Raw genomic sequence first — 23959 nt, forward strand, 5'->3', positions numbered from 1 at the left:
CCACAGTTTTACCTCATAATTCCCAACCTTCCCTTTCCACTTCCCTCCCGTTACCGACGGGACCCCGCCAACGACCGCCCCGGGGCCGCCCTCTCTCACTGCCTCACCTCCCCTACAAGGCCCCCTCCCCGCCAGGGCTGCCCCACGCCACGCCTGCACATCCCCTACGCGCCCTCCTCAGCGCCCACTCCGCTGCAGGCAGCTTGGACACCCCAGCGCGGGGGCCTTGCAGCGGGGAGAGGCGGAGCGTACCAAGCGCCGTCCTCCCGCACACACACACACACACACCGGCGGCCGGTGCGGTGCCGCAGCATGGACGCGGTGCTGCTTGCCATCGGTGCCGTGCTCCTCGCCGTACTCCTCTTCTTCGCCACCCGTCTCCGCGGCCAAGTGAGGGAAGGTGGGTCATGGCCCCACCGGGGCTCCTCCCGCCCCGTTCCGGTGGTGGGACCTGTGCCGGGCCCGCCCCTGCCTCAGTGGGGTCCTGGGGGGGGGGGAGCGTCTCCATGGAAACTGCTGTGGGGGCTCCCTGCCTGAGGCCTTCCTCTGAGGGAGCCGCCATGGCGGGGGATCCCCGGGGGATCCCCGGTGTCCTGCGCTTCATTCCGCCTGCTGGGGTGGCTCCTTAGCCCCCGGGGGAGTCCTGGCCTTCGGTGAGGCCTGCTGCTGCCGGATGGGCCTGGTGGCCGGGTTCTGGCGGGTCCGGGGTGAGCGTGGTTGCCGTGGGGTTGAGGTCTGACTGGGTTGTGCTCTCGGGATGGGCGGGTGGAAGGGAGAGTGTCCCTGTTGTAATGGAGTGAAAGCCACGGTGTGAGGACACGCCGGGTTCTCCCTGGCAGGTTATTGCACTTGTCAGGCGTGGCACCCCAATAGCAGGGCAGCCTCTCTATCCGGTGACAGCTGTACCCACTTCACTCGGTGCTGGAAGGGCTTGCTACCGTCTATATGCGTCTGCATGGTGGTGTGCAGTCCCATCCTGGGAGCAGGGAGATGATAACAGCACTTCAGCCCTATCTCAAACAGCGTGTTTTATTGCTGACCAGCAGTCAGAATAGTAGTCATTTGGACAGGGCTTGGACTATCCTGCTCTAGTGGAAGGTGTCCCCTGCCTGTTGCAGGGGATTGGGACTGAATGAGCTTTCAAGTTCCTTCCAACCCAAACTGTTCTGTGATTTAGGTTGGAAAGGACCTTTAGGATCATCAAGTCTAACCATAAGAGACAAAGAAAAACACAAAACTCAGGCATTCCAGAGCATATAAGGGAATGTATGCTGGTAAGGACTTTGTGTTAAAAGCTTTGCTGATAATAATGAAATTATTACTTAAATTTAAAATCACATTTCAGTAAATGTTTTTTTTTCGATCAGTTATTCAGTGTTACTGTTCAAAATCAGTAAATTTAAGAACACATTTCCTTACACCTCTTCTTGTATAGACCTTGTCTTAATACTGTTTAATAGCTTGGAAACTGATGAAGTTGGTGACTTGGAGCTGAGCTTTTGATGAAAGTGACTGAAATACATAATTTCCTGATATTGACTTGTGTAAGTCAGAGGCTATGAGGTTTGGCAGGATTCATTTCCTTCCTAAGCATAAAAAGTTCTAACTAAAATGAAGCCCAAACTTCTGTTTTAAATGGTGTGGATTCTCCAAAAGCTTCAATCTGGTTGTGAGCAGTTTGGTTAAAGTTAGTTTACACCCAGGATAGTTTAATCATGTTGAAGCCTCTGTTTCGGTGGCAGCTTTTTGACCCTTCTACATTGGTCTTGCTTTATTTTACTGTGGGCTTAAGATAATTTCTACCTTAATATCCTGATTTCTGTCATTGTAAAGTCCTTTGCAGAATTACTTTGTTCTCCTTACACAACAAAACTTGGTTTTTAAAACCTGCGGTGTATTTAATAGCTGCAAAACTTGATCTTAAGCAGGATTTTGCTTTTGTATTCCTTTTTCTTATATGGTAAGTGGAAGCTGCTACCGCTCTATTAGTAAAGCTGTGTGAATTCACCTAGTAAGGCTGTAAACGTGGAAAAGACTTGAAACCAGAGACACTTAACCTGGAGAACTGGTGGTAGCCTCACTAATTCTTTTGTTGTTAAAGTCTAGGGGTTAGAGCAGCAGCTTCTCTTTATTCTCTCTTTGGGAATTTCCTTTTAAACTTGCCTGGTTTAGAGAATGAAAGGAGCTAAGGGTCACCAGAGGTAAATCCTATAACTGTGTGTTTCCTTTCAAAGGCCATTTGGAGCAGCAGAGTGGTTCCAGCAAGATCATGTCTGGACTTCTGAGAACAGAAAATCTGTAGCCCTGCTGGCTTTTATCCGTGGTTGGCATATCTGTTTGTGAACAAGCCTTAAGGTGATAAGATGGACTAGGGAAAAGCACCTTCCTGGGAAAGCCAAGCACAGTTCCACTTGTGGCATGTCAAGTTGCTTTCTCATTGAATATCCCAGGTTAAGTTAGTGTGAAGGTGGAAGATCCTGGATGCCACCAGTGTGGTGGGAAGTAGTGTCAAGGTGCAGTAGGTGGAGCTCTCTCTGTGTTGGTGTGGGGTGAAAGAGCTCAAGAACTTTGTTTTGCCTGAAACTTGCCAGCCCAGGTGTTAACCCTGATGGACCTGCTTATCTGATAGAACTGATCATGATGTGCTGTGATAGCAGAGGATTGCTTCACAAGGGAAAATGTCTTTCATCTGAGTGGAAAGCCTCCTCTGAGGCTTTGTGAAAGAGCAGATTTATGCCTGGGGGATGTAAAATTAGGTCCTGAGAAGTCTGGGGGTTCTGAAAGTGTTCTTTCCAATGATATAACATTGCAAAGACCTTGGGGTGCTGATTGACAGCCACTGAACATGAGCACCTTGTGCCCAGGCAGCCAGAAGCCGCCAGCATCGTGGCCTGTATCAGCACCAGTGTGGCAGCAGGGTCAGGGCAGTGATTGTGCCCCTGTACTGGGCACTGGTGAGGCTGAACCTCAAATCCTGTGCTCAGTTCTGGGCCGCTCACTACAAGAGAGACATTGAGGTGCTGGAGCAGGTCAAGGGAGCTGAATGAGCTTTAGGCTCCCTTCCAACCCAAACCACTCTGATTCTATGGTTTTAGTGTATCCTGTGTGTTCTGTGAGACCACCAGTTACAGGCCTGCTCACGCAGCTCTGGACAATCTGGGATACTTCCAATATGGAGGGAGAAAGAGCTTGTCTGACTTTCTAGGCATGGCACCAGCTGATGTGTCTTGAGCCACGTAGGCAAATCACTGACCCCTGAAGAACCAGCCAGGTAGAAACATGTTACAGGCAGAGTGAATGATTCTTTTCTCCTCCTCCTCATGAAGCACTGGGAGAAATGCAGTGACTAACATTCATGTTTCTCAAATGTCTGTACAGATGAATGCCTACAAACAGAAGCTTTAGGGGGAGGAGGGAAGAAAAAAAAGCTTTATTAAAGCATGTTATTTTCTGCTAATGAACAATCCATAGTGTTTAGGTGTCTTCTGCTGTTTGTATGCTTTGTAGGTCTGACAAGCATTGTCCAACAACTGCCTTGTATGTTTGACCAGGGTATGGTTTGGAGTTTTTATGACTTTCAAAGCCTCCGTAACACTGGTCAGCTTTGAAGAATTACTGAATCTTCTGTGGAGAATTTAATTGAGAAAACAGGGTAGCTTGGTGCACACATTGGTCTCTGTGAGGGTTAAACACCTCAGTTTGAAATTAATATGTGTCTTATAAATAGATTCCTCTTTCACAAAATGCAAACCAGTCTCTGTTTCACAGGACACTGAGAACCGAAACCAAGCCCCAGAATGAGCAAGTGTCTGGCTGTGCAGGACCATCACTGGAGGCTACTGGGATACACCCACTGAAGCTTCCCGGTGAAAGGATGCTAAGGTTCCAGTGTATCTCAAAAGCTTATTAGAAGAAATACTGCCTTTATAAAAAGTCTTTGGCAGACTATTTCTGGCATTTGATAGTGTCCCAGTAAGTGACCCGTTGCTCTGCCTTTGCATGTCCTGTGGCATTCAAAAATAAGCATTATCATGCTATAAATAAGACTGGGCAAGCCTTGAAGCGAGATGATCAGATCTCTGGAGCCAGCACTCTGTAATTTATTGTAGACTTGTTGTAGTCCACACGTAAAAGGAGTGGATAAAAAGGGTGACTGCAGTGTGATAGTGCAATGACTCAGTTCAAAATGTTCCAATGTGTGTTAGTGCTGGAGTTCACTGGGGCACTGCTAACATCATTGCTGCAGCAATCCTGAACTGCTACAGGCTTTGCTGGCCAAATACTTCCCCACATTACTCTGGTTTGCAGCCTGGGCTGCAGCTGTAGTCTTATCAGAAGCAAAGTTAGCTGCTTTGAAGCTAGTTGAGATGCACGAAGATGAGCTCCAAGCACACCTTTTGATCATCACATAGATGTAGTCGTAATGAATCTTATTTTCTCATTGTAGATATGCTAATAGTAGGGTTTTTTTAGAATCAGGGTATGGTGGAGAGTTGCCACAATGAGAAAAGCATTTTGTGTCCCTGCTGAAAAGTGCAAAAAAGTGTCCTGAGTTGAAGTAAATGAGTAGTTGTGCAGCTTTCCATGAGACCATTTGAATATTTACCTGTATTAGGGCACAGCAGTTAGTTCTTTGCAGGATTGAGCGAGCAGCAACCTACACAAATATCAGTTCTGCTTATCAACGGAATATGCAAAGCAGATATCGAGGATGGTGACGTCTTACCATTATCTGGCTGCTTGAGCATGACTACCATCGTTGATAGGAACAGGATCATGGAGGTCTCAAAGAAAAAGCTGGTGGAGGATTTTCTGTGGAGATCTCAAGTAAGCCCACTGGTCTGTTGCTTCCTGTCATGCTGTCTCCTTGCTGCTCCTCTGTTAGGATATTCCTCACTTGTAACATTTTAATTAGTAACTGAAGCATAAGCAGAGAGGATGGAGTGGAGCTGCATTAACCTTTGGGGTTCTGGCTTTCCCTACATGTATTTGTTGGGAGACCCACAGTTCAATCAGGGTGGTAGAGTGAAGTTACTCTTTATGTGTTCAAGCTAGAACTTGTAATGATTATTTGCTCTTCAGGTTTTGTTTCAGGTATAAGGATTTACATATTCCACTCTGAACATGCATGCTCTGAGGTTTGAGTTCAGATAAATCTACTTCTAAGTTAGTACAACTTTAGAAGGGGAAGAAGTGCTTCTGGGTCCCTGCCTTTTCATAACTCAGAAATTACTAGAGTGCCATATAAAAGGGAATAGTTTTCTAGCAGAAGGGAAAAACAGATTACTATTAGATTAAGTTATTACATTAAGGATATTATTTTGAGCACTTGGGGGGCTGTCTTTGGTGGGCTGATTTATTTTCGTTGTGTGAGTGGGTTCTGTCAGCTGAAATAACATTAGCACATAGCTAATTAGCACATTAGCTTTTTCTTTACAATGATCTATATGTTACTGCAGAAGAGACTGCTGTCAGGATAAAATCTCCATTGCACAGGGTGGAAATAAGAAAGTTCCAGTGCATGATCCTGCTTAATCATGGGAAAGCAACTTGCAGGTATCTCCTGCCATGCAGGAAAAAAAACACATGAGAGTGGGGATGCATTTTCTCATTAGGAAGGAACCACTGGCATTGCCATTCTGATTGCAACAGCTGACTGGTGAGAGGACAACTGCAGCAAGCAGAGGTGGTGGATCTCACATCAGTTTTATTTTCCTTTTGCAGCTGATGAGGAACACCAGAGAGATGTGGCAGCAGCAGCAGCAGCCAGACCACGGCCCCATGTGGATGAGAGGGGAGATGGGATGCCAAGGCGCCGGAGGAACATGGCAAACCGGCTGATAGCCCAGAGGAGAGCGCAGCAGGCCCAGGACTTGGGGGAAGGTAATGTTTGGTTCAGTTCAACTTGCCAACACAGAAATGGACCTTAACACCAGATCTTACTGTGTTTATTGTAGGGGTGGTGAGTCCCTGGAAGTATTCAAGGCCAGATTGGACATGGCTTGGAGCAAGCTGCTCTAGTGGAAGGTGTCCCTGCCCATGGCAGGGGATTGGAACTGGATGAGCATTAAGGTCCCTTCCAACTCAAACCATTCTGTGTTAAAGCTGGTGAAACGGTACAGGTGGCTCATGAAAGTTTTTCAGTTTTGCTGACTGTGGATTATTATTATTATTCATTTTTATAATCAATTTGCTCAGCTTCTCTCCATACCTCATCATTTATCTCTAGATACCACCTACCTTTAACTCAAGTGTCTACCTCCTCCTGTGGTGAATTCTGGCAGTGTGTTGTGCCTGCAGTGCATCATAACATATTCTTGACTGACTTCCTAGAAGCTGGCTTTTGTATTTCTTATTTAGCCATGCAGGTTAAAGTTGAGTAAATAGAATCCCCATCTTGCAGTAGAGTGACAAGCTGTATTAAAGCATTGGTTCCTTGCAGATTGGTGGGAAGCATTAATTCCCCAATGTACTCTGCAAAATCCAGAGTTTTCTTTCCAAGAAGCCATCCAGGTGGTGACCAGAATCAAGCTGATGAGCTGGAGATCATCAGAGACTACAGCAGTTTGGCTGATGCCAGCAGGTTATTGACAAGTCCCCAATTCCCATGCTGGATCTACAGTTAATGGCTATATTTCTGTGGTGGTGTTGTAGACAAAAATATGGTGATAAAATCTTACTATACCTTGTAAACCTCATTCCTTTTTCTGGTGAAACTTCACACATATCTTCATTGCTAAAGAAGTGATATCACCATGATTCACCTAAATAGATTCCTTCTACTTTCAGATTGTGTGTTAACTGTTCAGGGTTTCTGCACAAGTATTGTTACAAGTGGGTTTGCAGTGAAGGTCAGGGGCTCTTTTTGGTCTGTAGGTGAGAAATAGTGAGCGCATCTGTGTGATGCCTTGAGTAGGGCCTAGTTGCACTTCAGCTTTACTTGTCGTGCAGTTTGTTAGATCATCTCATGCTCATGTTGGCAGGTAAACGTGCTTTTCAAGCTGATTACATTCAACCCTTTCACAAGTGGAAAACTGACAGGTCTGAACTTTTCAACTTTGCTTCCTTCTTTTCATGTGATAACATCCTGGAAAAGAAAACAGAATCTAAAAAGCTTTTGCCTTAAACTCCAGACATCAAAAGTTTGAATGCCAAAGGCCCACAGTGAAGCTGTCAAAGCAAACAGCTTATCTCTGTCACTTTAGGAACGGAAGAATCTGTGTCATTGGGCTTTATAAATAATTCCTTTGCAACTTGCTGTACCTCAGATGCTGCAGCTCATGCATTAAGTTTTCTTTGAAATGACATCCCTGGTTTATTTGTTTGGGCGGGGGGGTTAATTTTCTTTTTCAAATTAAAACAACTTCTTGCTCTTTGCTTCTGTTTCATGCTGCTGTGGGTGTTTTTACTCTTATTTTTGGGACAGTCTTTTCAAATGCCTGAGCATGGATGCACAACAGGAACACCAAAGCCTTTGGAAATGGCATAGACTTCAATAAAGCTGTGGAGTGGAGCATCTGTCCCTGGTTCCCTGCCGCTGAGGTGTGCAATGGGTAGTGGCCACTATTGAGATCAGTCCCACTCTGTCATGGACTATATGCATCTGTGCTGCAAAGCCTTTAGCCAGGTCCTGAGCTATCTGTATTAGTGTGGAGTTTGGGGGTGGTTTTCCCCTTAAAAAATGATGGTTTACATGATTTGAAGCTCACTCAGTGGGCATATAGCATAGGGCTGGAATCACTCCTGGATGTGTCTCCTCTAGTGCATTTTTGCTGTGTCACTTCAATGTAGAGCAGCATTGACTAGTAACTTCCTCCATTTGAACCTCTTGAAATAGCAGATTATCCCTACAGCAGAGTTGTGTTATAAAAATTAGTTGACTCACATGGAAAGAGAACCCAGAATGAATGCAGCAACGTATAGTGCCAGGCAGTGCAGGATCAGTTGAGGTGCTGAGGGTTGAAAAGCAAAGCTTTTTGCCGATGGAGACACCAGCACTGAAAACAAGCCAGTCTGGTTCCTTCAGTCTTGATTTGTAAATGTTCTTGTTGCTTTAGAACATCTGCACCTGAAGTGGCTTGTTAAAATATGGTTAAATTTGCTGAAAAGTTTTACTAATAAGTTTCTGTTCTCTGTGGGGAATTTCCACTCTGGGCCTGTGGGTAGCTCTGGGCAAAGCTACCTAATGCTCCTTTATGTTACTCTGACTTCTGCCACAGGTCGGTGCAGGCATAACACCAAATAATAGAATCACAGGCTGGTTTGGGTTAGAAGGGACCTTAAAGCTCATCTAGTTCCAGCCACCTGCCATGGACAGTGACACCTTCCACTAGAGCAGCTTGCTCCAAGCCCCTGTGTCCAACTTGACCTTGAACGCTGCCAGGGATGGGGCAGCCATGGTTTCTCTGGGCACCCTGTGCCAGCACCACAGCACCCTCCCAGGGAAGAGCTTCTGCCTAAGAGCTCATCTCAGTCTCCCCTCTGGCAGGTTCAAGCCATTCCCCTTGGCCTGACTATATAGGCCCTTGTCCCAAGCCCCTCTCCAGCTTTCCTGCAGCCCCTTTAGGCACTGGAGCTGCTCTCAGGTCTCCCCTTCAGGAGCCTTCTCTTGTCCAGGCTGCCCCAGCCCAGCTCTCTCAGCCTGGCTCCAGAGCAGAGGTGCCCCAGCCCTCGCAGCATCTCCATGGCCTCCTCTGGCCTCGCTCCAACAGCTCCACGTCCCTCTTGTGCTGTTGCCCCAGAGCTGGATGAGGACTGCAGGTGGGGCGCTCCCCAGAGCACAGCAGAGGGGCAGGGTCCCCTCCCTCAACTTGTTGCTTATGCTGTGGGGTTGCAGCCCAGCACAGGGGGGTTTCTGGGCTCACGCGCACACTGAAGCTGGGTCATGGGGAGCTTCTCCTCATCCAACACCCGCAAGTCCTTCTCCTCAGGGCTGCTCCATCCAGCCTCTCTGTCTGTAGTTGTGCATAGGATTGCCCCAGCGTAGGTGCAAGACTTTGCTGTTAGGATATCTGGCAATGAACTCTGGAAAGGTGTTAAGGGTGCTCTGGCCATATCTGTTACCGTTAACAGACACAGAAATGGAGTCAAGTTGGAGCTGCTGTTGCCACCAAAGCATTCTGCCTGTTGGGAGCCAGTTCTGCTGACTCTAGGAAATGGTCTCAAGGCAACACTTGCAGGCTTTGGAGTTGTGGTTAGCGTGAGGGCTTTTTGTTTTCCATCTAACAATCACATTTCCATTCCAGAATGACAAAGCTTCAAGGCTGAAATAATAGCTCACAGTCCTGCCTGTGCTTGAATCTCTCACAGAATAATGGGGGGCACCAAAACAAATTGTGGGACTAGGATCAGAACCTTGGTAATTTTTAATTGTCCTTTCTGTTGCTGAAATCCTCATCTTGTAAGTCTGGATAAGGAGTCATTTAGTGCAGACAAGGAGAGTAAATGAACGTTCCAATACTCATCTCTACACCCATCACCAGTGGAGCCGTTATAATCCTTTCTTTATCTCAGTTGGGTGGGGTAAGACACTTCAGTTACTCTCTGATTGTCACAGACAGAAAACAAACAGTGAAACACTAAATGCCTTGACTTTCCTACCAGAACTGCAACCCGCATGGTGTACACAGGTTCCTTCTTCACGGCTTCCATGTGGGCTGTGCTGTGCATGGGGGCAGACCCGCTGTGCCTACTCTGGCTTGGTTTGCCTGAGTGATGTTTTTCAGTGGTTAGTGGAGTACTCAAAGGAGGTCATTTGATGAGAATATCAAGAGCTATTAATATCTTCTGATGACCAAAGAGATTTTTCATGGATGACAAAGCCATTCTCAAAATGACTGAGACCCCTGCCTGAGCTGTGTTCCACCAGCGTGACTTCCAGCCTGGCTTTAGAGAACAGGGTTTGGTTGACTTCTACTGCCCAATTCTAGTCATAACACTACTCTCATGCAGCCCAGTGCAATTTGGGTGACTGTTATGGAAGCCTATATGCCTCAGAACACATCTGCTCTGCACATTGTAGCAGTGTCTCTGTGCCTTTCCCTGTGCATAATGAGTCTGGAAGGAGAGTTCTGTATTCATGTGGTTAAGTTGCTTCTGATACCCCAGCTTGCAGACTTCATTAGCTCTGTTGTATCTTAGTTTAAATTGAAGCCAGACAGAAGTGTCTTTGTGTGGCTAGCTACAACTAAGAGGAAAATAAACTCGCTGCAAGGCATAAATGTGTGTGGATTTCAGGCATTAATCATTTAGGGCAGGAAAGGCCAAGCTAAGTGGTGGAAGGAAGTGTGGGAAGGGGATAAATTGGAGTCAGATTGAGAGTTGTTTGGGATGTGGGGTAGTGTGAATAAATAGCATTAAATAGTTTCCAATTTCAGATCCCATTTATTTATTGACTGAAAAGGGTGTCTTTGGCTCTTGGGTTTGCCTGACTGATTCTCTGAGTGCATCCACTTGGACTTCATCACCTTGGGTACGTGTAAAGATGTTTTGTTGAAAGCTTTTATTTGGTTCCTGGTTACCTGCAGTAAAAGCAGTTGTGCAGTTCTCACCTTGAGCCTTGGCTTCCAAACCTGCTCCTCGTGCCTTAAGCACTGCAAATTGCTCTGCAGTGATGTAGGTGCTTCTCTTGACGCTACCTCCTTGGAACAGAAAGTGACCCAGCCAATCTGATGTTTGCAGGAACATGTTAGTACTGTAATTTCTTATCAAGTGATAAACTCATGGGGATGAACTTGTAACAGCAAGTGTGGTCAGGTCGTCTTGCTCCTGCTGTGGTAAAAACACCAAGGATGATGGTGATCTGAGCTAAATGTGTTTGCTTGAAGGACTGTTGTAAATTACTTCTGACGCTGACTTTGTATGAACATGCAGTGAAACCTGCCTGCCACAGCACACAATACAGAGTTTGTGGAGGGACAAAGGCATGCACAGGCAAAGTGCCTTTTCCAGGGTGGTTTAATCTGTTGGTGAGCAGGGCACAGCTTTTCTGTCACTGAAGGTTGTCTCTCGGACCCTAACTTGCTGCTGTTGATTTGACAGGGTGGTGTTTTTGTTGGCTGAAACTGGTGGGTGTCACCACAGTATGATTCAGGGTAGCTACAAAGAAACAGGTTTATCTAAGACATGATGGCAATCTCCAAACCACCAAGCAGAGACCACAGGTGATCCTCTGGGTGGGAGGCTTTGGTAGGTGTTAGGGGTAAGGCTGAGCTAGATAAGAAACCACACAAAAGAGCAGGAGGTGCCAGGAGAGCCCATGCAGCATGGGACATTTCCAGGACATGTTTTCAAAGGTTTGCTTTTAAAAGATGCTCAATCTTACAAACAAATGACTTGCACAAAGTGTTGCCAAAAATGGGTCTTTGTGTGGATTATCACAAGCTTTTTTTGTTTCTTTGGGGTTTGTAACAAACAGAACTAACTGCATCAAAGAAAGAATTGGGTTTTGTTAACAACCTTTCTTTCAAGCTGGTACAAGCTATGGGCTCTCTGCTTTAGGCAGCAGGATATGACTCCAAAAGGTTAAACATTCCAACATCCACATGAGCTTTTAGTGTTGCATGGACTCTTCATCAGGGTAGCGATGGAACAGGGGTTGATGGATTCAAACTTAAACAGGGGAAATGTTAGGTTAGATATAAGGAAGTTCTTTGCTGTGAGGGTGGTGAGGCACTGGAATGGGTTGCCCAGGGAAGCTGTGAATGCTCCATCCCTGGCAGTGCTCAAAGCCAGGTTGGACAGAGCCTCGGGTGCCATGGTTTAGTGTGAGGTGTCCCTGCCCATGGCAGGTGGTTGGAACTGGATGAACTTAAGATCCTTTCCAACCCTAACTATTCTATGATTGTACAGCTGAGCACAGGTGTGGGAATGTCCAGTACAGTGAATACTGTTTTAAATTTACTAATTGCCACAGAACCAGTAATGATAAAGCCAACAGCTTTTGACAGACTGAGTGCTTTAGCTTGTAAAGTAAAACACGATAACAGCAACTTAATGATTCCAGTATAGATTAAATTGTAAGTTCCTCTCCTCTTTGGCTTGGCAAACGAAAAGAAAAAGATCAGAATCTCGTGTTTTTCTTTGTGTTAGTCACTGGTAAGGAAGAAAGAACTGAACAAACAATAGAAGTTTTTAGACATTTTAAAAAATGTGATAATTTGACCTGTATCCTGGGCTGCATCAAATGGAGTGAGAGCAGCAGGTCAGTGGGGGTGATTCTGCCCCTCTGCTCTCGTGAGACCCTGCTTGCAGCACTGTGTGCAATTCTGGTGGCCTCAACACCAGAAGGATATGGAGCTGTTGGAGCAAGTCCAGAGGAGGCCACAAGGATGATCAGGGGCTGGAGCACCTCCTGTATGAAGATAGGCTGAGAAAGTTGGGGCTGTTCAGCCTGGAGAAGAGAAGGCTGCGTGGAGACCTCAGAGCAGCTTCCAGTATCTGAAGGGGGCTACAAGGATGGGATGCTGGAGAGGGACTCTTCGTCAGGGACTGTAGTGATAGGACAAAGGGTTTAAACTGGAACGGGAAGTTCAGGTTATATAAGGAAGAAGTTGTTTACTGTGAGGGTGGTGAGGCACTGGAATGGATTGCCCAAGAAGTGATAAATGCTCCATCCCTGGCAGTGTTTAAGGCCAGGTTGGGCAGAGCCTTGGGCAACATGGTCTAGTGTGAGGTGTCCTTCCCCATGGCAGAGAGTTGGAACTGAGCGATCTTAAGGTACTTTTCAACCCAAACCATTCTATGGTACCATGTTAAAATACCCATTGTTGCACTGTGGAGCATCTAAGTCCAGGATTCAGATCTTGCATCTAAAAAACTCTTGTATGAGTAGTTTTGGTTGTTTTTTTTTTGGGGGGGGGGGGATAGGATAAACTGTTTTCTTTTTAATCCTCATTTGGTGATGAATACTGGATACTTTGAACAGAACGTTTGTTCTGCATTTCTCAAAGTAAGAAGCACGTTTCTGAGCAGAAGCTCTACCTCACGTGGAACGTTTCATCTCCCCATACTCTTGGTGTGCTGAGCAATCTGGAAACTGTAAACTTAGAAGCACTGGTGTGGTCCCATGCTGTTCTCATGAGCCAGCTGGTAATCAATATTAATGGATGTAGCAGTTGAAATCATTTTAATGCTTAATCAGTAGGAAAACCTTTCTAGTACAGTTAAACTTTGACTACAAATACCCTGACTGGTGAATCAAAAGTAAATTTTGACTTGCTGCTGTTCATATAGAAAGTGACTTCAGTGTTGTCGAAGTATGCACAATGTGTGTCTGCCCTTGAGACATTGCAGGTGCAGATGGTGTGTGGAAGAGGTAGGTATGTGGTTTCTTATGCCATATGGCTTTGAGAAAACACTTCAAGTCCTTTGACTTCTTCTCTAAAGGGCTCCTGTCCTTTCTTTGCTGTCCTGTTGCTGTCCAAAGTATAGGGTGATTTTTTTTGTGGCTGCATGTTAGTGCCAGTGTCTCATTGGGTTCCTAAACTGGATAGCTACCAAATTGAAAAGTAAGTTAGATATTGTTATGACTGCCACCTCAGGGCTGTGTTACTCATGAATGCCCACACCTTTCCATGGGGTGGATTGTTTCCTTTCCAGTGGCTGGTGTCATACATCTATTCAATGTTAATAAAGGGCATATGTCTTTGGGAGGCAGAACTGTTTGCTTTGCCTGGCATCTTCCCCCCTCTTTCTCTTACTCCTTTCATTAGTTGCTGCATAAGTAGTAAATAAAGCAGCTAGTAGAGCCCAAGGAACTTCTTGTGAGCAGCCACATATGCAGCTCGCATCCTTTTTCATGGATGGAAATGTGGCTGCCCCATCCCTGGCAGTGTCCAAGGCCAGGTTGGATGGGAGCAACCTGCTCTAGTGGAAGGTGTCCCTTCCTGTGGCAGGGGTTGGAACTGAATGAGCTTTAAGGTCCCTTCCAAGTAAGCCAGTCTGTGACTCTGGCAGTCCATTTGCTTCATTTCCAAAACTTAATGGGAAGTGAGACAGACCTTTTGACATAGTAAAATCATGGAATATAATATATTCTATGATATATAGTGTATATATAGTCATATGTTATGACTATATGATATATAGTCATATGATGTATGTTGTTTCATTTGGAGTTTTTGCATGTTCTGTGCACAGTAGCTGGTAGATTCCTGTCCTGCCAGAGACCATCAGCACTCCAGTACACTTTCTAAAGGTACTTGGAAATGTTTTAAAGTAGTCTGTAAATGCCAAGAGATTGGAAGACTGCGTGACCATTACCTGTTCCTGTTGTCCTGCCTTTCCATATGTTGAAAACTTTAAGGAAAAGCTGATTCCCTGAAGCTGTCTCTCAGCTGGCCACCTGAGCCAACCCAGTTGTGTGAAGCTGAACATGTGAAGTGAAAGTGTTGTGCTAAGTCAGACTATTTCTGCTTTCTGTCCCTTTGAGCTGAAAGGTGGTGGGAATGCTTTGTAAGCCCTGGAAACATTGGCATAGTTATGTTGGACTCCATGAAGATAGACCAGAATGTGTTGGTAGGGTTGGGGCTAGGGTTGAAAGCAGTCCCATTAGGTCCAAGCAGTTTGGGTGAAGAGGGTCTTGCGTGCCTTGAGGTTTGGTGGTCTTTACCAGCACCAGATTTTGTATCTGTTTGTGACACCACTGTTGTATCTGTTAGGGAAAGTCACTACTGAAATCTGCTTGTGTCCAGTTTGAAACATTAAACTTCTGTCCCTTTCCTGCCACAACCCTGTGTACTTCCCAGAACAGCCACGTTTTAAGACATTAGATATATTACAGAGCCCCTTCAGTATCCTCCAGATCAAAGTGCATTTGCAGCTTCAACCATACCATGATGTCTGATGTTAGGCTTCCCCTAGTGCTTTTTGTGATGCTAAACAGCTCTCACAACAAGCAAGCACAGCTAACTGAGCACCTCACATCTTATCCTATGGCCTGACCTCCTGTAAGAGCTACTAGTGTTGGTGACTACGAGTATGTGAAAAGTGATTGTTAAAAGCTGCTGAAGCAGTAGCTTCTTTATTAAAACCAAAATACAGCCTTGCTGGTGGTGTGCAGCAGCCACTCTGCTTTTGGTGGAGCTATTCTGCTGTAATAACCAATTGATTCAGCAAATCCTTTTACCATGTACTTACATTCTTGTCAGCATGTTCAGGTTTATTTAACACGTTAATTGCACCCAGGTTTAATGCATTGTTGACCTTTAAAGCTCTGCTGAATCATGGGCTGTATCTGCATCACTGTCTGTCCTTTGTTGGATGTAACTCTGCACTAGAGAAAGCTTGGAGGAAGTGGTACTTAAGGGATCACGTCAGATGCTTCAAACAGGTGGAAAGCAAAGCTACAGAACAAAGGTATGTTTGATCCAGGACTGGGAAAAGGATTTAAAACCCTCCCTAGATTTCTGCCTAACCTCTGGCTCAGGTACTCTTTAATGTAGATGAGATCTGAGAAGCTTTCAGAGCCTCCGGTTGAAGAGTATCATAGATGGTGCTTTATACTTGGGGTGTTTTCCAGAAATAACTTTCTGAAGAATAATACCAGTGTTGAGCTGTTAATTTTGGAGTAATACCTGCTTATGCTGGGTTGCTCACCCATTGTGTGTTTGGAACTCCCCTTGGCCCTGTATTTAAAACACAAATAAGGTTATTTTAAGCTTCAGCAACATTGTAGAAGCAACTGTGTCAAGCCTGAGTGTCCCCTGTTGCTCTCTTTATGGTGTAGGAAGGGGGAACCCTTTTGATCATCTCAGTAATCAGAGAGCAGCAATTCTCTGAAGCCCAGTTCAGCAAGCCTGCCTCATATTAACTTCCGTAGCCCCAAAACAGCTCAGCTATTTGAGAGCCACCTACGCAGCTCTCAATTGCATTTGTTTCTGATGATGTGTCTCAGTGGTTTAACCATAGTACCATAGCATGTATTGGAATTAGTAAAACAAGAGAGTTTCAAACCTAATTCTGCGTATTAAAGAAAGGGGGAGTGTTATTTATTCATATGCTCCTTTAATAGCAGCTTTTTTAAGTTCCCAAAAGAGTGGATTGGGTGCTCTGGAGGAAGCTTCATATGGAAAACATCCTGGCATCAGCCCTACCAGACCAGTTCTGGTGACTGCCATAGTACAGTCAGCTCTGGGTATAATGGCCAAAGGCTCTCATGAAGCTGCTTATCAAATACCAGGGGCTTTTTCTTCTTGTTAGCCTGGTCTTGGAAACCAAGGGCTCAGACAAGAGTTGGGGAATTGTTTGGTTCTCCCCTCACAATGATGAGGGCTAAAACTTAGCTGAGAGAAGTTGCCCTGTATTCTCTTCCCCTTGAGTGCACACTCCTGTTGCAGCTGGGCTGCACCCCCAGGTGTGGGCAGCAGCTCAGGGAGGGGATTCTCCCTCTCTGCTGCACTCTGGGGAGACCCCCCCCCTGCAGTCCTGATCCAGCTCTGGGGCAGCAGCACAAGAGGGATGTGGAGCTGCTGGAGCGAGGCCAGAGGAGGCCATGGAGATGCTGCGAGGGCTGGAGCAGCTCTGCTCTGGAGCCAGGCTGAGAGAGCTGGGCTGGGGCAGCCTGGGCAAGAGAAGGCTCCTGAAGGGGAGACCTGAGAGCAGCTCCAGTGCCTAAAGGGGCTGCAGGAAAGCTGGAGAGGGGCTTGGGACAAGGGCCTGTAAGGACAGGACAAGGGGAATGGCTTTAATGATAATGCACTTAAGTCCTCCATCAAACAGTGGGGGTTTTAATGGTGACCAGCAATCAGAATTATAGTCATTTGGACAGGGCTTGGAGCAAGCTGCTCTAGTGGAAGGTGTCCCTGCCCATGGCAGGGGGGTGGAACTGGGTGAGCTTTAGGGTCCCTTCAACCCAAACCGTGCTGTGATTGTATGAAATCAGCCTCACATTTCAGGAAAGCAGCAGGAGCTGGCAGTGCTGATATTCAAATTACCCAGTGGAGTTTGAGTGTGTGGATCTGAAGCTGGCATCAAGTCTAACAGCCCTGTGGATGCTCTGTACTTAAGTATAAATTACCCCAGAAGGTATCAGTGTGATTAAGATCTTTCATTTTGATTCTGCCAACTGATTCAGACACCAAATCTCTCTATATTGTGTGGTGTTCCGTGAAGTGAGCTAATGATTGCTCTTTGAACACTGAGGTCAATCCCCAGTACTTATGTTGTAGGATCAAGGGCTAATTTAGCAAATAAAGTGGCCAAATGTTCCTGAGGCATTGGGTGGGGAGGCATGAGAGTCTTTCAAAGCTCTTTAGTATTCCTTAGCCCCTGGGTGAGCAGAAAATGAGGCATTTGCACACCATTTCAGCATGATGCTTTCCTAGTTCACAGTTGCAGAAATGATCTTTACAAACAACCAAGTGTTGTACAACAGGGAGCTATTTACATGTAGTTTTGTTGCTGTCATTCCCAAGATTTGCATTGCAGGGATTTATTTCCCCCTTCTCCTCCTCCCTTAATGTCTATTTTAACCAGTGGATGAGTGGCATGCCTCCAAATCTCTCTTTTTTGAATGGGGATCTGATGTGCTAAGCTTAAAGATAACTGGGAGGAAAGTCTCTGTGTGCAAGTGTTAAGCTGCTATAATTACAGCCATCAGCACATTTTATGTATGAAAAGGCATTTAATTTAATTGTGAGAGCAGAAAATGTTTATGGAAAACCTTCCTTTAAAAGATCAAGTCGGGTTTTACTTCTGACTCGAGCTTGTGTTTGCGTTGTTGCTTCTACTCTGTGGCTTTGGCAGTCTCTTGTGATTTTTCTTTGCCTTTTTCCATCTAATAGGTCTTGTCTGAAGTGCGTGTGTGTCTCCTTTTCATCTGCTGCTGCTTTCCTTGGAAGCAGTGGAGTTTCTCGAAGGAATTCTCCACAACTGATTTCACATTTGTCATTTGTGCGATGTTGCAGAGGAAGATGATGCAGAGGACGTGCCAGAATTTCAGGTGTCTGGGAAAATTGGAGCAAAGAAGCAGAGGAAATTAGAAGAGAAACAAGCCAGAAAAGCACAGAGAGAGGTAAGCATTTCCTGCCACGTATAGAGCCCAGAGCAGAGCCTGAATAGCAGCACTCAGCAAAGAACCGGTGGTGACAGACACCCCAGGAAGGCAAAGGCAGTGTCATCACTGCAATTGTGGGTTTGGTTTAAAGCTTACACTCTAAAGTTCAGCTTTTTATTGTCATATCCCAAAATATGACAATAAAAAATCCCGAGAGATCCATGGAAAAACGGCCTCATTTTCTTTGTGTCAGGTTCTCTGGCATTCTTGTGGGGAGGAGAGAGGAGAGAAACTCTTAAATGCTCTTTATTTGTACATATATATACACATACAGTCACTGAAAATATATATATATATATATATATATATATTCAGTGGATGTTTCCACTGGCTTACAGCTTAACGTCACCACTGTCTCCCCTTAAAAACACCCTCAAGCCCACAGAGCATTGTTGAAACTCTGGGTCTGTGACCAAAACCATGGGCAGTGCTGTTGTATGTGCTCTCATAGTGCAAAAGCTTTGCATGGGGTTTATCTGTGTTTATTGTTTTTATGGACTGGGGGAGATGAATATTAATCCACAGAAATCTGTGATACAGGGAGCTTTGGGTTGAAATCTGTCTCTTAAGCCAGAGACCAAGTATGCAGAGTGAACACACTGTAGCTTTTCAGTTGTTCTTTCTTAAATCTGTGTGTAAAGGGCTTAAATATTGTTGCATTTTCTCAGTTTTGCCTAGAATTCTGCTGTTAATTCCACAGAAATTCACTCTTGAAGCATGCTGATGGATGGCAGCAGCTCATGCATTAATTCTTTTAGTTGTTCTATGTATTTTTTGCATACCCTGTATTGTTCTGTAAGTTGGGGTTGCAAGAAGAGAAACTCAAACAGCTTTTGCATATCAGGCTGGGGTGCAGGGTGGACTTACACCTCCTAAAAAAGACAGGGTTTGTGAGACTACTGACATTTTTTTAATGTGTAGTGAAATCCCATCTTGAGAATTTTAGCATCACCTGAGGTTTTAATCCAGTTTCTGCTTTGCAATGTAGTGGTCTACCCTATAGACAAGAAAATAAGCAATAAACTTGATTTTTATGTTTATATATAAGCTTCTATATTTATATAGAATAGTTTATATATAATATATAGTAGATGTTTATATAGAAACTTCTATTATGATTCTTTTCTCACTCTGCTTTAACCATTTCCTCATTACTTTCCATATTCATTCTGTTTAATGAACCTGTCTTTTTGTGGAAACTGAGCAAAGCTGAATAGATAATAGATAAGCATCAGATGCTGGAGTGAGGGATCTTTTGCTTCTCTTTAAAACACTGATTTTTACTTTCCCATGTAGACAGAGAAATTCCTTACTTGGGTCTTCTCCTCTGAAGCATTCAAAGCCACAAATCCTCCATTTGAATGTCTTCTGCTTGCTCTCTTAATACAGTTTCAAACTGAAATATACTGAAGAACAACTTAAACATCTAAACAGCACACTAAACACCCTTTATATGTGTGTATGCATGTCCTGTTTTGCACCAATCCCTTTGCTAAATTTGGTTTAAAAACTCATAGTAAATTGATTTAAGTAGACCAGTACAGCTTTTTCTTTAAAGGATTCTAAGTTAATGATGTCTTTGGATGTACTTGGTGTTAGAGAGTTTATATCCCACTCTGTTATTTTCCCCTCTCCTTATGGTTCATCCCAACTAAACTTTAAGTGAGGAGAAATGAAATGCCATGTGTTGTGGTTTAAGCCCAGCCAGCAACTCAGAACCACACAGCCGCTCACTCACTCCCCCATTTCTTCCTCCCCCCACTCCCAGACACCATGACACAATATTGCCTAATTTCACTATGGGAATAAGCTCATATGCAAGTTTGAAGCTTAAACCCTCATGGAAATACAGCTAATGCAAGCGAGAAGGGTGATTTCTATGTTTACCACATCAAGTGTGCAAAAGAGCCATGGGGGGGATGTTTAATAAAGTCATCAAGGTGTGATTTCTCTCTTTGCTGTTTCTTTCTGAAGGCACATCTAGGAAGATAGGAAAAAAACCTTCCCGTGGTATCACACTATGAAATTAACAAAGGCAGGGTAAAGGCATGGCCTGCATGATGTATTTTCTGTTTTAGGCTGAAGAAGCTGAGCGAGAAGAACGGAAAAAGCTTGAGTCAAAAAGAGAGGAGGAAAGGCGGAAAGAAGAGGAGAGGATACGCCTTGAGGAGGAACGGCAGGTGGGATTGGTTGTATTTATAGATGGAAACTGAACCAGGTTTGTCTTTGAGTTTGCTTCTGTAGAAATCGTGTGATCAGCAGAACTCCTTTTGGCTTTTGTTACTGTTGCATACATCTTTTATTTGGGGTTGGGTTTTTGTTTCGGTTATAGTAATAGTTATTTCAACTGTAGGTCCCAGCTTTGTTCCCCCAGCTGCTTGGCAGAAGTGGAAACTGCTCCAAACATCACTCCCACATGTAGCGGCAGGCATCCACCCATGGTTGAGTCCAGGGCAAAATGAAACCCAGTCTTCTGGTAGTGGTTCTGCTACTGCTGTGTGCCAGTCTTCTGATCACTTTATTCTGTTGACAAGCACAGCTAATAAAGTTGGCTCTTTGTTCATCTTAGAGATGTTTAAGTGCAGATGTATGAAGGAAGGATTATAGTCACTAGAGAAATTTAGGGGGTTACTTGCTTGGGTGTGATCAGGGAAGTTTGGTTGATACAGAAGCATAGAATAATAGGTTGGAAGGGGCCTCTGGAAACCATCAGGTCTATCATCCTGCTCAAACCATGTCCAGTTGAGCAGGTTGCTCAGGGTCTTGACCAGCCCAATTTCAAGTGTCCCTTCAGGAAGATGTCACAACTTCACTGGGCCCCTGTTCCATGTTCTTACATGGTTTAGTTGGTGATCTTGGCAGTCCTGGGGTAATGGTTGGACTTAGTCATCTTAAATATCTTTTCCACCCCAGCTGATTCTATGATTAATGCTCATTTGAGCTGCTGGCCTGGCAGCTGTAACCAGCAGGGCAGAAAGTGAAAGACATCAGCAACTGATTTGCAACTGTTGTGTGACAATCTGTGATTTGATTCAAATTACACACATTTACACATGCTTCACAATTAAAGATGTCTAAACTATGCATACAAAGGTGTGTTAGCAGGAATGACCCAGAAAAACAAGTTACTGTGCAATTGAAATGCTTTTGTTGAATGCTTCTCATCTGTGAGGGAGGCAAACTTTATTTCAAAGCTGCTTTGTGTATCCTGACCATCAGTGCTACTAAGAACCAGGAATGAGCTTCATACTCTCTAGTGCTTGAGCAAGTTGTGTGGTAGCTTTGCAGTGTGCTTCTGGAAGCAGAGACCAAGGTGTACATTTACCTTTGGGGTTATCCCCCTCCAAATCCTTAATCTTCTGAACTCTTGTTTCCACTTCATCAGTGGGAAGCTGATGAATGTCAGAAACTGAAATGGAGGAGGAGAATGTCAGCACTACAACATTGGGATGTATAGCACGGTCTGAGGCTTTGACTTGTAAAGCAACTTGGAACAAACTTCTAGGGGACCAGTTATCCCTCAGTTATCCCTTCTGAGAAAGATGTGCAAATTACAACTACCTGGTAGTGGTCAAAGCATGAAACCTAATGTTGAATAACTGATCTCAGCTAGCCTGAGCCACTCACTCCTCTGATTAGCAAGGTATTAGCAGCAGAACTATCAGACCCGCATCCTCTGGATCTGTGTCCACATGCTCCAGTGGCACCAGCTTTATCCTTGTGGTTCCTGAGACCACTCTGCTTTTCTCTTTAGTATTTCCACTTTCTCCTCATACTTCCAGCTTTAAAAGAGGCAAGACAAGCTCTGGCTGCTTCTAAAGCACATCCTGCTTGGTATAACAGGTAACTTGGCAAATTTCCCTCTTGTGGTATATTCTCCCAAGTGATTTTAAGTGTTTTGTTGCCATCCATTTGCCTGATTATTATTTTTCATTGATTTTTTTTTTTCCTGAGGGTCTGTGGATTTAATGTCCCTGAAACCGTGAACAGTTGGTTGAAATGAACCAAATTACTCCAATACTTTGAGGGATTGGAAGGATACCCTGCCTGAGTGCGTTGTTTAAGTGTCACTTCCTTCAGAAGAGGCTTATGAAGACAATTTCAGTTCCTTCCAGAGTGATAGCCAGCAGGACAGGTGAATCACTAAGCAAACTGCAGTTGAGCTTGGCCAGCCTGCTCCAAAGAAGCTGTAGCACAGGACAAAGATGTTATCCTGTTGGTTGCCTAGGGGGCTGACCTGCGGGTTAGCAGTGTAGCTGGCTTCTCAGGAGCAGTCAGGCATGGTTGAAAAGCTGACTAGAAAATAGGGGTGACATTCAAGCTAGAGATGTCTTCATGCAGAAGGTGCTTATTGATATATTTAGCTGCTTTTTTGAATTGCTGCTTTTCAGTGTAGGGCTGAGTAATTTATGTTGGCTGAATGAGGAAACTCTTATTTTTACTTTTCAGTATTCCTAAAGACTGCACTAAAACACTCCCACCTCCATGTTGCAAGACTCAGTGAGAAGAGGAATATGAACTAAGGCTCTGATTTTGTTGATTTGGTTTTCCTTTGTGTGGCACAGCCCAAAGGGGCCCTTCCTGGTAACTGTGAAGATAGCTCAGATGCCTGAATCCAGACTGCTTTAGCCAATACCTTCCTTAAATACTTAAAGTCTGCCATTTCAAGGTTCTTTTTGTGTGTTTCATTTGTTTCCAGTAGTCTTTGTCATGGCATCAAGCCAACCCACCATTCTACATCACAGATGTTCTGCTGCTGCTCAGAGAAAACTGCTTTCAGTACTTTTTTTTGCCTGGTTCCAAGTTGTTAATCCAGTAACCACTGAACATTTTGAGCGTGGATCCAAGCAAATGTGTCTGACAATATCTAATGTTCATCCTCGACTGCTTTCTAGTACTTTTAAGTCTCCATCTTCATCCAAGTCTTTGTACTTGGTTAGGCTGTGTTGGTCAAGTTCCTGCTTCAGTCTGCAAAGAAAGCAGTATTGTTATTTACGTATTATTTAACCTGCCAGAGGGGAGACTGAGATGAGCTCTTAGGCAGAACCTCTTCCCTGGGAGGGTGCTGAGGCGCTGGCACAGGGTGCCCAGAGAAGCTGTGGCTGCCCCATCCCTGGCAGTGTTCAAGGCCAGGTTGGACACAGGGGCTTGGAGCAAGCTGCTCTAGTGGAAGGGGTCCCTGCATGTGGCAGGGGTTGGAGCTGGAGGAGCTTTAAGGCTTCTTCCAACAGAAACCAGTCTGGGATTGTGTGATAACAGGGGGCTGTAACCAGACTTCAGTGTGTTAGGCTTGAATAGGAGGGGAAACAAATAGAATGAAAAGGTGCTGGTTTGCTGTGCATGTAAGCACAGCCTGTTTTTATGATTGTAACACTGTACCTCTCAAATCTTATTACAGACTGATGGTGTGATGTAGAATCATAGAAACACAGAATAGTTAGGGTGGGAAAGGGCCTTAAGTTCATCCAGTTCCAACCCCCTGAGGCAGGGACACCTCACACTAAACCATGCCACCCACTCTGTCCAACCTGGCCTTGAACACCACCAGGGATGGGGCAGCCACAACTTCCCTGGGCAACCCATTCCAGTGCCTCACCACCCTCACAGGAAAGAATTTCTCCTTATATCCAATCTAAACTTCCCCTGTTGAAGTTTTAACTTGTCCTATCACTGCAGTCCCTAATGAAAGGTAAACAGTGTCAAAGATATTGCTTCTCTCTTTTAGGCCCCTATAAGTGATAAAGGGATCATTGGATTTATTGTGCTTTTACAGGATATATAGGAATAAATGTCATGTCTATGTTCCTCTAGACAAAGGATTCCTCATTCCCATGAGTCATGTTTTCCCCTGTGTAAGTTAGGAGGTGGAAAGGCAGAATTAGACTAGGTAGCTGAAGTAGTGAT

General features: G+C 44.9%; 1 protein-coding gene across 2 annotated transcripts in view; it reads left to right on the forward strand.

The window, feature by feature from the left end:
• The first annotated feature begins 232 nt into the window (after positions 1–232).
• Positions 233–23959, forward strand: part of DDRGK1 (DDRGK domain containing 1) — a 40365-nt gene continuing 16638 nt past the window's right edge. Inside the window, exons 1-4 of one of the 2 annotated variants that reach the window (XM_062640154.1) lie at positions 233–400; positions 5725–5883; positions 17907–18013; positions 20134–20235. In XM_062640154.1, coding sequence (XP_062496138.1) covers positions 313–400; positions 5725–5883; positions 17907–18013; positions 20134–20235 — 456 coding nt within the window. In that variant the 5' untranslated portion in view covers positions 233–312. The remainder of the gene's footprint in view (positions 401–5724; positions 5884–17906; positions 18014–20133; positions 20236–23959) is intronic. The other variant, XM_062640153.1, reaches the window with a different exon arrangement.

The sequence above is a fragment of the Pezoporus occidentalis genome, unplaced genomic scaffold (genome assembly GCF_034315485.1).
Source record: "Pezoporus occidentalis ecotype Australia unplaced genomic scaffold, CSIRO_AGI_Poc_V1 ctg63, whole genome shotgun sequence".
Lineage (NCBI taxonomy): Eukaryota > Metazoa > Chordata > Aves > Psittaciformes > Psittacidae > Pezoporus > Pezoporus occidentalis.